At 40.0% G+C, this 16,618-nt stretch overlaps 1 protein-coding gene and 1 long non-coding RNA gene across 2 annotated transcripts in view; both read right to left on the reverse strand.

Moving 5' to 3' along the window:
- The window catches only part of LOC142855380 (uncharacterized), a 53,206-nt gene extending 49,694 nt beyond the window's left edge, over positions 1-3,512 (reverse strand). Inside the window, exon 1 of the mRNA XM_075981883.1 lies at positions 3,261-3,512. Within this exon, the coding sequence (XP_075837998.1) occupies positions 3,261-3,263 (3 nt within the window). The 5' untranslated portion in view covers positions 3,264-3,512. The remainder of the gene's footprint in view (positions 1-3,260) is intronic.
- Positions 1,855-3,248, reverse strand: LOC142856578 (uncharacterized). Its single transcript, XR_012911659.1, has 3 exons — positions 2,649-3,248; positions 2,470-2,544; positions 1,855-1,998 (listed from the first exon to the last, which is right to left on the reverse strand). It is a non-coding gene; the product is annotated as an uncharacterized LOC142856578 (long non-coding RNA).
- Positions 3,513-16,618: the final 13,106 nt, after the last annotated feature.

Here is a 16,618-nt window from a genome sequence, read left to right on the forward strand (position 1 = left end):
ATTATGATTTAGTAGTATGTTGCTCAGTTTCCATGAGTCTGTACTTTTTGTGCTTCTTTTGCTGATAATAACCACCTTTAGTCCAACTGGACAAACAGAAAACCATTTGTCTATATTTGTAGAGATCTCTTCTTGTCCGAATGTGGTTGAGTTTGGAGGAGGTTCCACCAGCTCCTGAGAAGATGGTGTATTCTTCAGTGTTTGGCTGGACTGCTCTAATATATGTCTATTAGGTCCACAGATTTGTTTAGTTTTTCATCCATATGAATCAATCAATTGATAAGAAAAGTCATATATTACCTGTAATTTTAGATCTAGTAGTATGTCTAGATCTAGTACAAAATTGGGTACCTGTGATTGTTATGCATGTTTAGTGTTGCAGTTTTCTCTTAGGAGTGTTCCTATGAGTATGAAATGACACTCTATATCTCTTTTGACTAGTTTTGGTTTGAAGTTGAATTTATCAGATACACAATAGCTATGCCTTCTTGGTTCATTTACATGGAAGACCAGTTTAAATTTCTTTTACCCTAAGATGGTATCCATTGTTGACAGTAAGGTAGGAATTAAGATTTTTTTCCCCTCCACAAGACATCGTTTTTCTTTGTGGCCCTAACTGTGCTGGAACTCACTATGTAGATGAGGCTGGCCTCAAACCCAATGATCTGCTTGTCTCTGCCTCCCAAGAGCTGGGATTAAAGAACTGTACTACTACCACCTAGCAGGAATTAAGACATTAATATTAAGAGCTATTAATAATCAGACATAATGGTGCATGTCTTTAATCCTAGCAATTAGGAGGCAGAGGCAGGTAGATCGAGTCCATTCTGGTTAACATAGTGATTAGGAGAACAGTCAAAGCTACACAGTGAGACACTGTCTCAAAAAGAGAGATATTTCCAGACAAAGATTACCAGGCCAGCTGAGCTGCCTGGAAGAGGTTCAGAACAGCATGTTATGCGGTCTGATCGAATGCAACATAATTCAAACACCAAGTAAATACAGAAAACTAACATTTATTATAATCAAGCTGCTTCTGATCCATCAGGGATGCAGAACAGATTCGGGAGCAGAACTGTGACCCTGAAGCAGAATGTTACAGAGCTTTGAAAGCACTAAACACACAAACATCTGTGCCAAGTTACAGTTACATTTTCCACCAATCAGAATCCAGGGAACAGGAGCTTTCTTAGGGATATTTCTTCTCATTGGTTGTCTTACTCCTGTGGCTGGGCAGTTTGCCCAGCATTCATGCCTCAACTTGCCAACCAGGATCTGGGTCACCCAGGAAGGTCTTGGAAAGTTAAACTTCATTGGACCTTTATTCAAAATGGAAGTTCTATTCAAACTGGCTTCAGTTTGGTTCCTTCTTACATGCAGAGCAGCCTGGAAAAAGCAGAGACCAGCCAACCTGCTGGGTAAAGGGTCAGACCAGCTGAACTATCAGCAAAGAGCAGTGCCCAACCTGCTGAACTGCCCACAGGCTTGCAAGGCTCTCTAGCTGACCAGCATTCCTGAGCTGTTGCCCATGCTACAGTTGGCTTTGGTAATGCAGCTGTTTCAATTCATTTCTGACCCTGTAATTCCTCACTTATATTTCTGTAATCACCCCAATGAACCTCACTGGTTCACCAAGCTGGACTTAGAAGTAGCCATACTTTAGTCTATTGTTGGTTTCCTGTCTGGCTTGAACAGATGACTGGTCACGCCTCCAAAAGAATGTCATCACAAAACAACTACATATAAAGTCACAGATTAATTCAAATTCAGTTTATACTCAGTGACTTCAATACCCAACTCACCAGTCAACTAATGAACTAGGCAAGAAAAAAACAGAGAAAATCTGTAATTAACGACACAATGAGGTCAGCTGTGGTCTGGTATGCCTTTAACTCCAGCACTCAGAAGCCAGATGCGGGTAGATCTCCATAATCTCAGGTCACCCTGGTCTACACAGCAAGTTTGAGGCCAGCTGCAGCTACATAATTGAGACTGAGTCTCAAAAGGACAATAAACAAACAAGCAAACAGAATGAGTGACACCATAAAACAGATTGACCAGCTAAATACACAAAGGAATTCCACTCAAACACAGGAGAATACACACACTTTTACGCATCTAATGGAAAGTCTCTATATGAGGATACAAAGCAAGTTTCCACAAATAGAGGAAACCTAAAACCATGTCTCATATTCTAGCTCATCACAATGCTCAATCACTGAAAGCCAATAGCAACAGAAATTTCAGAAAATCTACAAACTCATAGAAATTAAATAAAACATTATTGAATGATAAATGCCACTGTAGAAATAAAGGAGATCCAGTATTTTTTTAAGTTAAATAAGAAGAAAGGCAAGATGTGAGAAAACAGATAAAATGCAATAAAGAGAGTATGAAAAAAGGATCATTTATAACTCATTTTGCTATCTTAAAAAAGTCATACAAGAGAGGATGGGTGGTGGTGCACACCTTTCATCTCAGCACTGAGTTCCAGGGCACAGAGTTGAGTTCCAGGGCAGCCAGGTGTAGGCAGAGAAACCATGTCTCGGAAAATTCAAAGCAAACAAAAAAAAAAAATTACACAAGAGGGATTCCCTCCCTCCCCTCTACTTTTAAAAATGTGCAGCAGGGCTGAGAATGGGGCTCACTTGGTAATTCTTGCTTAATATGCAGAGACTCCCTCCTTCTGTTTCCTCCCCTGCACCGCATTAAACCAAGTGTGGCGACTCCTTCCTCGCAACCCCAAAACTTGGGAGATGAACGGAGGGTCACAACTTCAAGGTCATCGACAGCTACTATGGAGCTCCAGGACAGAAAAACCGAAAAATATAAAAATAAGCTCGCAGTACAGGCCCCTTCTGTTTGGAGAAGTACCCTCGAGCAAAACCAATACAACACCAAAGCGATTACAGGAAATGATAAAAACAGGTCGGAAACCAGTGTGCCAGGGCAGACAGGCAGCAACGTTCACCACCTCTCTGCACAGTCCCTTCTCTGCACAGTCCGAACTCCCGTCTCCAGCCCTGCATGCTGCCTCGTCTGCGGAGGCGGAGGCGGAGGCGCACCGCGGATTCCCCACGACAGGCTGGGGACTGGGATGAAGCCATCACTGCAGCAACAGGACAGGAGCGGACTGCACAGCCGGCTGCCGGCTCCGCCTGTGCCAGACTCCACCCCTGAGTCTGCTGCACAGCGCCAGGGACCGTCCGGTCGGCGGCGCCAGGCTGCACCAACGACTCCAGGAGCCACCGCGCACTCACCATGTCCTGCTCCGGACGCGTGCAGAGGTCCTCTGGGAGGGGCCTGCCGTCAGAATAGGTGACACCGACGGAAGCCAGCTGTCACACACCTCACAAAAGCTACATGGGATTCAAAAATGGAGCCAGGGGCGGAAACCGCGGAACATTCTTGTTCCTCATTCGACATTTCCAGCAAGGAAGTAACAGCGTTTCCTATTGGCGAATGCTGATGGACCCGCCTTCTTATTCATGAGTAGCAGGGCCAACATCCTTTCGCAATACGGGGAATAAAATCAACATCCAATGGTAACCCAGGCTTTCCCCCTGGAATACGACTGAGGGATAATTGCACTTAAGGGGAACACCGTTTGAGATTTTAGCGCACAGACTCGCTTCCCATGTACTCAGTGACATCCTACATTTATTCCACATAAAATAGTGCACAGATTGGCTCTGAACAGCCCAGATTCAGTGCCCTTAAAGAAAACCCGGGACCCAACAAGGAAGGGCCCCGGGTTAGTGAAGCAGAGTGCGAAGAACAGGGCCAAATGTACCAACTAAAGAATTTGTCACGAATGCACTTCTTGACCTAGTGCAGGAAAACAGAATTACCCGGAAGCAATGGTCCACGAAGGATAGCGGGTGAGGCGCGGGAACAGATCTTGAACGGGAGACAGAGACCTTACTTTGCCCAGGGCAAGAAGATAACCCCAGTATCAAGTGTCAATGTATTCTCAGTCTTCAGGACCGCACACTGTGTTGTACAGGAAGCCTCAAACAGGAACGTTTCCTAGTGATGAGGGACAGATACCAAATTTGTTAACCCAGGGAGCATCCTATAAGTTCCTTCTACCATGAAATCGCTCCTTCAGCACTTTAACATTCATAAGATGGGCAAGGGCTTCCGCAATCATATTAAAGTTTTAACCAACGTAAACTATCAAATTCGCAAATATTTCCCTAGGGCTCTATTTTCTAACGTGTGTCATTAAACATGATTGGTTTGCATTGCAATGAGAATCTGAAAAAAAATCTAAACAAACAAAAAAACATAGTAGTTAAATAAAACCACAAACCAAATGGACATAATAGACATCTTCCAAACAATCCACTCAAACCGAAAACAATATATATTCTTCTCAGTAGCTCATGGGATGTTTTTATAACATCAACCACATATTAAGACATAAATCTCAACAAATATAAAGAAATTGTAGTAACAATCAACGTTCTATCTGACCACAAAGGCTTAAATTCCGATATCTTCAAAAATAGAAACCACAGAAAGTAAATAAACTCATTGATATTAAACAACACACTACTGAGTGATAATAATAACACAAAATAATAAACTGGAAAAATAAAATTGCATGAAGTAAAAATATTATACATATATATAATATGTGTGTGTGTATATATACACACACAGATGTACATACATGTATGTCAGTGCTAAAAACTGAACTAAGAACCCATGGAACATAATGTACATAGTCCTAAGAAAAAAAATTTGTAGAATTAAGTACCTACACCAAAACATTTGAGCTATCTCAAATTAATAATTAATAATGGACCTGAGGCCTAAGAAAAACAAGCACAAGTAACACCTGAAAGTGACAGATTGGAAGGCATGATAAGAATCAAGGCTGAAATTAATGACATAGGAACCACACAATACCAAAAACAACACAAAGAATCAATAAAATGATGATTCCGGTCTTTGAAATCATCAACAAGGTTGACAAATTGTACTGCTTAGGTTTTTTTGTTTTGTTTTGTTTTGCTTCTTTGTGTTTTTTCAAGACAGGGTCTCTCTGTGTAGCACTGGTTATTCTGAAACTCTCTCCGTAGAACAAGTTGGCCTCAAACAATGAATGATCTGCCTCTGTCTCCCATGTCCTGAAATTATTGGTATGGGCCATGGCTGTCCAGCTGAACTGCTTAATATTTTTTTCTTTTGTCTACTTGATACAACCTAGAGTTATCTGGAAATGGAAAACCTCAAGTGAGAAAATTCCTCCAAAAGATTGGTCTGTATGTAATTATATGTGTCATATTTATGATAAATGGTTGATACTGCCTTTCTTTCCTTTATGATGAACTATATAAGTTGTAAACTGAAATAAACCCTTTCCTCCCAATGAGAAACAAATGAGGACACAAATCTTTATCCAAATTCACCAAAGGAAAGTGAGATAAGAGCCAAATGAATATAATTAGTGAAAGAGGAGATGTTCCAAGGAGATGTTCCAATAGAACATCACTGAGAACACTCAGAGAAACATAAAGCATAACTCTAAAATAGAGGATCTGCAGAAAGGGAGCATTCCTCCACTGCTGGAGGGAGTGCAAACTTGTATAGCCATTTTAGAAATCAATATGGCAGTTTCTCAGAAAATTGGGAATCGATTTGCCTCAAGACTCAGTGACACCACTCTTAGAAATATATCCAAAGTTCGCTCAATCGTACCACAAGGACACTTGATCAGCTATTTTCAAAGCAGTATTATTTGTAATAGCCAGAACCTGAACAACCTAACTTCCCCTCAACTGAAGAATGAATAAAGAAAATGTGGTACTAAACCGGGCAATGATGGCACACACCTTTAATCCCAGCTCTCGGGAAGCAGAGGCAGGCAGATCTCTGTGAGTTCGAGGGCAGCCTGGTCTACAAGAGCTAGTTCCAGGACAGGCTCCAAAGCTATAGAGAAACCCGGCCTCGAAAAACCAAAGAAAAAAATCAAATCAAAACAGACAACCAAACAAACAAAAATGTGATACTTGGGCTGGAGAGATGGCTCAATGGTTAAGAGCACTAACTGCTCTTCCAGATGACCCAGGTTCAAATCCCAGCACCCATATGAAAGCTAACAACCGTCTGTAACTCCAGTTCCAGAAGGAATGACATAAAATAAAGTTAAATAAATTATAAAAAAATTAAAAACAAAAAACGTGGTACTAGTTGGGCAGTGGTGGCACATGCCTTTAATCCCAGCACTTGGGAGGCAGAGGCAGGCGGATCTCTGTGAGTTCAAGGCTACCCTGATCTACAAGAGTTAGTTCTATTTGTTGGACTCTTAACAATAGGAGTAGAGGCTTTTTCTAACGTTAGGCTGGCTCTTGGGAACTTATTCCTCATACTGCATTGTATAGCCCAGTCTAAATAAAAGGGGGGGAGCAGAGCTCCAGAGATTTTGTGTCCTCTTGTGAACTTTGAATGCACCAGGTACACATGCAGTGCTTCAAGAGGACCTTAGATCTCTGGAACTGGAACTACAAATAGCTGTGAACTGCTGCAGAGGTCCTGGGAATCACACAAGTGTCCTCTTGACATCTGAGCCATCTTTCCAATCCCACCTTTCAGGGCATCTGTAGAATTCTCTGCTAAACTCATGTGGCCCTGGGAAATCTTTTAATTGGGAAATTATTAATTACTGCTTATATATCATTGATTGTTTTGGGTCGGGTCTGCTTCAATTATTTACTTTATGTCTTGATTTAACTTTTGTAGGTCACATCCGTTTCAAAACTTCTCAATTTCTTTTCAATTTTCCTCAATGGGATATAATTTTTTTATTTGATGTATTTATTTATTGTACATCCTGGCTGCAGTTTCTCCTCCCTTCACTCCTCTAATTCCCTCTTTTTCTTTTTTTTAACCAACTCTAAGATTTGATCATCTAGCTTCTATTCATTCAAAGAATAATCCATCTCTTCAACATGATTAATATCTTCCTTATCTTCTTTAAGTATTTTGATAAGTCTCAATTAATGCCCAAGTTACCCCAAATTGAACAAGGATATTTTCCCTTTGTTTATATGTGTTTTTTCAATATTCTTTTGGACTCAGTCCCGTATTTCTTTATCTAAAGTTCTTTCTTCAAGAATCCAGGAATTATGAAGAAAAATAATCACAAGCAATCTAATACCTATGATTTTGATACTTGAGCTCCCCTTTTCTTTAAGAAATAATGCATAAGCTCAACATAAGGCAAAGCCATCTCTGGTTTCTACCCCATTATTCTCAATCACCTTTTCAATGAGGATTGCAACTTGTCTTACTTAGATTTTCTGTTGCTTTGAAAAGACACCATAACCATGGCAACTCTTATAAGGAGAAACATTTAATTGGGGCGGCTTACCATATCATCCAGGTGGGAAGTATGACAGTGTGCAAGCAAGACATGGTGCTAGAAAAAAAGATGAGAGTTCGAAACCCAGATCAGCAGGCAGAAGAAAGAGAATGCTACACTGGCTATGGCTTAAGAATCTGAGACCTCGGCCGGGCGGTGGTGGCGCACGCCTTTAATCCCAGCACTCGGGAGGCAGAGGCAGGCGGATCTCTGGGAGTTTGAGGCCAGCCTGGTCTACAAGAGCTAGTGCCAGGACAGGCTCCAAAGCTACAGAGAAACCCTGTCTCGAAAAACTAAAAAAAAAAAAAGAATCTGAGACCTCAAAGTGTGCACCCAGGGACACATTTCCACCAACAAGGCCACACCTACTCCAACAAGGCGACACCTTACAATAATGCTACTCCCTGTGAGCTTGTGAGGGCCAGCTCAATTCAAACCAGCACACTACTCTCTTATCTCTTGCCAACTTCAGGTAGCTTCTCATGGGGCCACTTGTTTATCACTGTAATTGGTGGTAGAACCTGGGAGAATAGAGCCTAAAAATGAGGCAGACTAAATTCTAATACAAGAGATTATTATAATATAACATAATTATAATAATACTCAGAGCATCAATTTATACCCTAAGGGTTAAGTAGAGTCACATTAGTAAAGTATACAATCACAAGAAAACCATACAATCACATGGAAAGATAATGTTTTCCTATAGAAACATAGAAACAACTATAAGCAGTTACAATGAATAATCTGAAGTAAATTCACTTCTACCCATTATACCTGGAAGGGGCATGAAAACATATTCCAAGAACAATTCTGTGTTTTTGAAGTAACTGAGGTCACAAGATGGTGTGGGAAGTCCTTCTGTATATGTGTTGCTTTTATTGGTTAATGAATAAAGAAGTTAGCTTGGCCTATGACAGGGCAGAGTAGAGCTAGGGGGGAAAACTAGACTGAATGCTGGGGAAAAGAAGGCAGAGTAGTGAGATGCCATTTAGCTGCCAGAGGGGAAAGATGTGAGCTGCCAGCTGGAACCTTGCTGGTAGGCCATGAGCCTCATGATAAAATAGAATAATGGAAAGGGTTAATTCTAGATGTAAGAGCTAGGTAGCAATATGCTTAAGCTATTGGCCAAACAGTATCATAAATAATATAGTTTCTGTGTGATTATTTTGAGTGTTGGTGGCTAGGAAATGAACAAGCAGCCTCCAACAACAAGACGTTTTATCTTGGTTTCTTGAAGGTTTCTCACAAGCCCTCAGAATTCTCCTCACAGCACTCCATTCTTAGACCATGTTCTGGCACTGTCTCAATTCACCTTTAAAAAGATACAGACTAGCAGACTAGTTTAGAAAATAAGATCCCTCCTTTTACTACCTCCTAAAGACATATCTAGATAATTTTAGGGTAAAAGAGTGGAGAAAGATCTTTAAAGCAACTCAGAACAAAAATCAAGCAAGGTTCACTTTTCCAATGTCCAACAAAATAGTTGTAAAATAAAATATAGTTAGAAGAAATTTTTAAATAAAAGGTTACTTCATACTTTAATAAGAACTATTCATCAAAACATAATTACCATCTTAAATATATATGCATCAAACACTAACTCACCCTATTTCACAAAGCAGATACTATTAGATGCCAAACTTGTTCTTTCAATGCAGTAATAGTAGTGAATTCAATATGGCACTCTTATCTTTAGATGGAATAACTACACACACACACACACACACACACACACACACACACAAAGAGAGAGGGGGGGAGAGGATTAAGTGACACCAGAGATTGAGTGGACATAATCAGATATTCAGAACATTCTGCCCAAACACAGAATACACCTATTTTTCAGTAGCCAGTAGAAATTAGCCTAAAATAGGTCATATATGAGGACACAAATAAAGTCTCAACAATACCATAAACTGAAACAAATCTTTATATTCTATTGTTCTTTGTGGATAAAGACTGAAAAGAAGAATGTAAATTTCAGAAAACATACACACTAATGAGGGATAAATAACACACTATTGAGTGGTGGATAGGACTTCAAAGAAACAAAGAGGTTATGTCACCTGAAAGAAAATTAGCACACAACCTTCAAAACCCTATGAATTACAATGAAGGTAGAGTTAACAGAGAAATTTGTAGCTTTATATGCCCATAGTAAAAATATAAACAGGGGATAGAAGAGGGCTCAGTTGTTAAGAGTCCTTCCAGAGAACCTAAGTTTGGTTCCAAAACCCATGTCTAGTGGACCATAGTTCCATATAGTTCCAGCTCTGAGAGTTCCAACACCATTTTCACCAGAGGGGAATAAAGAAGAATAAGACATAAAGAAACAAAATATAAATTTTCTACTATGCAAAAACCTGGGAAACTGATGGTTCTTTGAATGATGAACATGACTACAAAACCTTAGCCTAATTTTCCAGGAAAACAGATTTAAATTAATTTAAATTAGAGCTGAAATGGGAGAGATTTCACTAGACAACTAAGAAATTTAGAGAATCCTACAGGAAAGGAGACACAGGAGAATCTACAAGAAATGTATGAATTTATAGAAACATATGATCTACCAGAGTTAAACCAACTGAAATAAATAATTTCAACAGAGCTAGAAAAATGGGTCAGCAATTAAGAGCACTGGCTGTTCTTTCAGAGGTCCTGAGTTCAATCCCCAGCCACCACATGATGGCTCACAACCATCTGTAGTGGGGTCTGATGCCCTCTTCTGGCAGATAGAGCACTCATATGTATAAAATAAATAACTCTTTAAATAATAATAATAATTTCAACAGAGCTGTATCACACAAACTGTAATGGTATAAAAACAAGCAAACATGTCCCGAAGGATTCAGTGAAGCACTTTAGCAGGCCTTCAAAGAGGCAATAACCCAATACTTAGTGAATTATTCTGGAACATAGAAAAGGAAGACTTTTGTATGAAGTCATTGTTATCCTGACTTCAAACACAGACACAGAAAGAAAAAGAATTGCAGTCCAATCTCTTTGGTCAACATATATGCCAAAGTCCTCTATAAAATCCTGACTTCCTAACAGAATTCAAGAACTGATCAGACCAATCAATCTCATTGTTCAAGTTGCCTTCATTAGAAGCTGCAGAGATGGCTCTACGTAATAAAGGAATAAGTATAATTCCTCACTTAAACATGTGTGTCAGAGACAGACGTTACACAGTTGTCAAGAACTGCATATAAGCGTTTTATTTTCTTTTTCTTTTCATTTTCTTTTTTTTTCTACAAAATTCCAGCTTCCCTTCCTGAAAAATGCCCTGGAGAGACAAGGGATAGAAACAAGTTCAATATATTTTAACTTGGTAAAGCTATATGACAAGAATATAACAAACTTTCTGCTAATTAAAAAAAATCGCAAAGCACTTCTGTTAGGATCAGAAATAGAGTTTCACTACAAAGACCCACTACAACCGGAAGTAGTACTTGATGTCTTAGCTAGTAGTAGTGCAATGACCCACAATAATATACCACTCCTGTTTTTGATTCTTCTTTTGTTTAGTGTTTTTAGACATGGACTCAGTCTAGCCAAGGATAAACATAAATTTATGGCAGTCATATTTCCTTTCCTCTTTTTCATAAGTGCAGAAATTATAAATATCAGCCAGAATGGTCACATGACCTATAAGAAAAGAAACTGACTGTAGAAAACTGTAAAAGAAATAGACAGAATGAAGGCCAGGAAGGGAGTTAGACTTTAGATACTAACACAGAGTGGACGTTCAACAGAGACTTGTTCTGCAATGATGGTGCAAATTTCTAAGGTGAAGACAAATACAATGTGAGATCTATTTAAAATATATAGAACTAGAGCTGTACAGTTGGCTAAGTGGTTGAGAGTACTTGTTGCTCTTGCAGAGGACCTGGGTTAAATTCCCAGCACCCACATCAGATGGTTCACAATACTTAACTGTTGCAGGGAGAGGGTCACTTTGTTTGCCCTGCCTATGCTTCCTGCCTGGCTACTGACCAAACATTGTTTATTTAAAATATAATTGACAGAATACAGACAATTATCCCACACCACTCCCCCCTTGAAACACCATAGAGTTGTGGCAATAAACACATGGCTACACAGATGGTACCTTGGCCATGAGGCTGGCATCTCAGAAACCTAAGGAATGGGCTAGATCAAGCCATCAAAGTCATTGCTTTAATCCTACCCATATTGCTTAGCAAATTGAAGACTCATGTGGTCTAAAAAGGAGATATATAGAGTAAAGAGAGATTCAAAGATGAAGAAAACCTCTAAATGGTTCACATTGTGTTAAGAATATATGCAGGGTAAAGGTTAAAGTTCTTAAAATAAAAAGGAAAGAGAGTAGTTGAGTGTGGTGTGGTGGTACACACCTTTAATCCCAACACTTGGAAGACAGAGGCAGACAGACTTCTGTGTGTTCAAGGTGTGGTGGCACACACCTTTAATCCCAACACTTGGAAGGCAGAAGTAGACAGACCTTTGTGAGTTCAAGGTGTGATGGCACATGCCTTTAATCCCAAAGCTTGGGAGATGGAAGCAAACAGACCTGTGTGAATTCAGGGTGTGGTGGTGCACACCTTTAACACCAGCACTTGGGAGGCAAAGACAGGTGAATCTCTGTAGGTTCAAAGACAGCCTGGTCTACAGAGGGAGTTCCAGGACAGCCAAAGATATACAGAGAACCTGTCTCAAAAGGTAAAAATAAAAGAAATAGAGGTTAGAGTAAAGCCACATAAGCCAGGCAGTGGTGGCGCACGCCTTTAATCCCAGCACTTGGGAGGCAGAGGCAGGTGGATCTCTGTGAGTTCGAGGCCAGCCTGGTCTACAAGAGCTAGTGTCAAAACAGGCTCCAAAGCTACAGAGAAACCCTGTCTCAAAAAACTAAAAAAAAAAAAAAGTAAAGCCACATAAACATGGATGCCCCAATGATACAGAAGAACTTTGGGTAACTGTATAAGCAGTGAGATGTCTCTGTCATTTCTAGAGTTTTGGAAGTTGTTTACAATGCACTTCCTGTTTACTTAGGTAATATCATATCCTGCTGTAGTCCTTAATGGAGTTAAAGAATAGATAGATAGTTACAGTTATAGTTTTCCTTTGCTATGATAAAAGATAAAATAGATATAAATATTGCAACTGTAATTCTTGCTTGATACCTGTTATATGTAATTTTACTATGTTAAAGTCTTCCTTTTTGTTTAAACAGAAAAGGGGAAATGGTATAGGAGGTCCTTCTCTCTTTGTGTTGCTTTCATTGGTTAATAAAGAAACTTCCTTGGCCTTTTGATAGGGCAGAACTTACATAGGTGGGGGGGGAACAGAACTGAATGCTGGGGGGAAGAAAGCAGGGTGAGAGACACCATGGATCTCCTGCCTGATGTGGACACTGGTTAGAATCTTGCTGGTTAGCCACACTCACACAGCGATACACAGATTAATAGAAATGGGTTAAATTAAGATGTAAGAATTAGTATATAAGAAGTTAGAGCTAATGGCCAAACAGTGTTTTGATTAATACAGTTTCTGTGTATAATCTAGCTGGGTGGCTGGGACAACAAGCAGCCCACTCCTCCTGTTACAAATAACAATTTGATCCAGGGTATCTTATGTCCTCCTCTGAACTCAGCAGCACCAAGCAGAAACATGGTGCACATACATACAAACGGGCAAAATACTCACTATTAGTGCTAGCCAACATTCTTTAGAAAAGAACTGAGAGAGAGAGAGAGAGAGAGAGAGAGAGAGAGAGAGAGAGAGAGAGAGAGAGAGAGAGAGAGAGAGAAGAGGGTTTATTAGAGTCACCAATTATAAGCTATAGTCCTGCCAGTTCAACAATGCCTGTCGACCAGTGGAAAGTCTAGGAAAGTCTAGGAATCTAGTAGTTCTCCAGTTCATGGAACTGGTGTCTCAGCTGGTCTTCAATACATGCCAGAATCCCAAAGTAGGCTCTAATAAGAGTGAAGGCGTGAATTACCAGCAAAAGTTGAGAAAGACTGTGGATATGAATGTGATTGTCAGTGTGATGAAAATCAGCATCAGATTCCAGAGAATGTAGCTAAGAAATCCGTGCTGCTGAAATAACAGTATATGAAAGCAGATTGTGTATAAGAAACATAATTAGTCATACATGCATTTTCACATGTGTACCTCAGAGATCAAGCTAGAGGAAAACTCTGAATACAGAGACACTGTGCAAAAACCTTTAAGCATCAGAAACATTGGAAAGATATCAATCATTCTGAATCATATTAGATACTTGAAACATCTACTAGAGAGAAACCATATTAAAAAATCAATAATGGAATGAAGCCTGTAGAATCATTTTTCTGATCAGCCTCATGAAAGAACTTACAACTGGAGATAAACTCAATGAGACCATCTTATAAAGATTCACAAATGGCCAGCTAGATGTAGGAATCCATACAAGAATCAAATCATTTGTGTGTAAGCATCCTGTAGGAGCCTTTCTTGATTGCAGTGAAACCAGCAACCATGAAAAGTCATATTAAAAGCCGGATGGTAGAGACGCACAATGGCTTATCCATGTGGATTGCAGGTGATGCCAGTGGTATGGGAAAACTTCCAAGAGCCCAGAAAGTCATTGAATTATTGAGAGTCACAGGCAGGGCCATCATGGATCTCAAGGTTATCAAAGAAAACTTTGTCATCAGTAGTTAGGACAGCACCCATATTCTCCAGGATGTCTCTGCCCCAGAGGTTTCTAGGTACCACAGAAATAATAGAGTGAATGGCTTCCTTGTTGGCATCAAGGTCTTTCCAATGGATGGAATGGGTGGAAACTGTTGAATCTTGTTGGCCTCCTACTCCTCTAATGGGAGGTACAGGTATAAATTTCCAATGGAGGAAGTGGAGTGCTTCCATTTCTGTTAATACGGTGACATCACACCCATGTTCACCAAGCCTCCAAGAGCTTGTACAACAAGATAGTCGATCAACATTGGGTATCATGGAAAAATGGGCAATGTCCAAGTTTTTTTTTAGATTACCAGCTCCTCCTCTTACTGGTGCAGCTGAGGAGTGCCCTGCCTAGAGTTTAAAGGGGCAGGTACTCCAGCAGATTGTGATGTGCAATCCTTGGCCCAATGAAAACCCTTATTGTATCTATTGCTTCAGGTGCTAGGTTTTGCCCCGGTGCAGTCATGCCATAGATAGCCTGGTTTGCTGCATCCCCAGCAAGATAAATCTACTTGAAAAGCCTTGGATGTGTCGTGGAAATGCTGACTGTCTGCAAGGAGGGTATCCAGGGAAGTGGTGAGGGCAGTGATCGGAACACTCCAGGAGTCAAGATCTCTTGTGGCAATACCCACTTGTGAAAGTCCTTATTGCAGACCACTGTGACTGCATTATGGGCTGGACATTCCCAAACCATGACTGATGGATGGGATGAACAAAGTCCTCATCCAGTGAGCATGTCAAGGGTCACTGGAACATTAATTAAGAACATGAGCTTTCTCTTGATGCTTGTAAGCTGATTGCAAACTAAGAAAGGTGACTAGTTCCTGCAAAGCATTGAGCAGAATATAGCACCCAAAGATAGTCTGCAGTTGCATTATCCATTGAGAAAAGACCTGTCCATTAGTCATGGCTTGGCCCTCAAGTCTATTACAACCAGGTTTTCAACCTGGCCTTCAGAGGTCTTAACATATATAGGCTGTGGGACTCTTTAGCATACTTCTGCAATCTTATTCAAAAGCCAGTAGAACTTTTTATTGATTTCCTCACACGTGTCAATGAGGAAGTAGAGTGGAGAGTAGACCTGGGCCCCACTAGGGAAATGTTAGTCAAACAGTTGGTTTGTGGACAAGGTATAAAGCAGCTTTATCCAAGTCTATCTCATCCTTAGGAATAATTCTATTACAAACTGACCATGAGTTTAACATTGATTTCACAAAAGGTGAAATCATGCCATATCGCTTCCTTGAATCTCGTTAAGTCTAACATTAGCACAGGCATCCAATTAGCTCTTTTAGAGCCTCTATCATTTGGAAATTCCTGTAAGGTTACTGGATATATTAAAATTGGGTTTTGAGAACCTTAGGCTGTTATTCTCTAACCTTAGATTTCAACGGTGAAATTGGTTCTCCATTAAATTCCTCATCTGTACATGAATATCTCAACGGTCTGTTTTATTAAGTTTTTCCAATGCTTGTATCTTGGCAGTCAGACCAAACAACTTTTTAAGAGAAAACCAAGATTTATCAAAACAACATCAAGGATTATCAAAATGATAAATAGCAGTATGTCTATCCAAGTTAAGTTGATTATCCCTTTATTTAATTGTTCCATTTTCAAAACATATATTACATAATCATACAGAGACATAACTTTCTGTGCTGTAATTTTGCCTCTTATATTTTAACATGGGAAAAACTCTCCCTTTTAACTAATTCCTCCCTTAAAAATTTCCAATTTTCTCACTAAATCTACTGATGATGATGAAGATGTGAGGCTTATTGTTGATCCACAGAGCAGTAATATCTTGACAGAACTTCAAGGCAGCTACCTAGCTTGGCAGCAGCCCAACAAGGAGCTTCCTGGAAAGTCCACCAGGACAGAAGAAAGGAAAAGCTAACCGATAGTGTGGTGACTCCAGCAACATGTAGCTCTGGCTTATACCAGTGGTGCAAAGCCACAGGCAAGTGGGCTTTTCATTAATTCATACCTTCAAAAGTTGGACACCAGATGTCACATGAATAATAAAAACCCAGAAACAATATTGGGGTTCAAGCTGAAGATCAGAAAAGCAGTCAAGATACTAAAGAGTTTTTACATCTATCAAGGCTCAGACAAACAAGGGGGTGAACCTACTCTCAGCATGACTGTAGACTGCAATGCTCCCCTCCAAACCTCAGACTGCAATGAGCTCTTGTCTTCTCCAGCCTTATATGCCTCTCTCTATCCAGCCACACCACTCCTGTATCCGCCTCCCTAGTGCTGGGAATAAAAGTGAGTCCCAAGTGCTGGGAGCACCATTATGTGAATTTTAATTCTCTTTTACACTAACTCAGTCTTGTTTAGCCAGGGTGGTCTTGAGTCATTGGATTAAAGGTGTGTGGCACTACTTTCTGGCCTCTAGCAACATAGCTTTACACCCTGATCTTCAGGCAAGCTTTATTTATTAAAACAGAAATAAAATATCACTATGCTTTATAAACACCCGATATTTGACATGGAGGCCAAAAAAGTATAGAATAGATAAAAGAAAGCATCTTCAAC

Source organism: Microtus pennsylvanicus, chromosome 8, assembly GCF_037038515.1.
Source record: "Microtus pennsylvanicus isolate mMicPen1 chromosome 8, mMicPen1.hap1, whole genome shotgun sequence".
Classification (NCBI taxonomy): Eukaryota; Metazoa; Chordata; class Mammalia; order Rodentia; family Cricetidae; genus Microtus; species Microtus pennsylvanicus.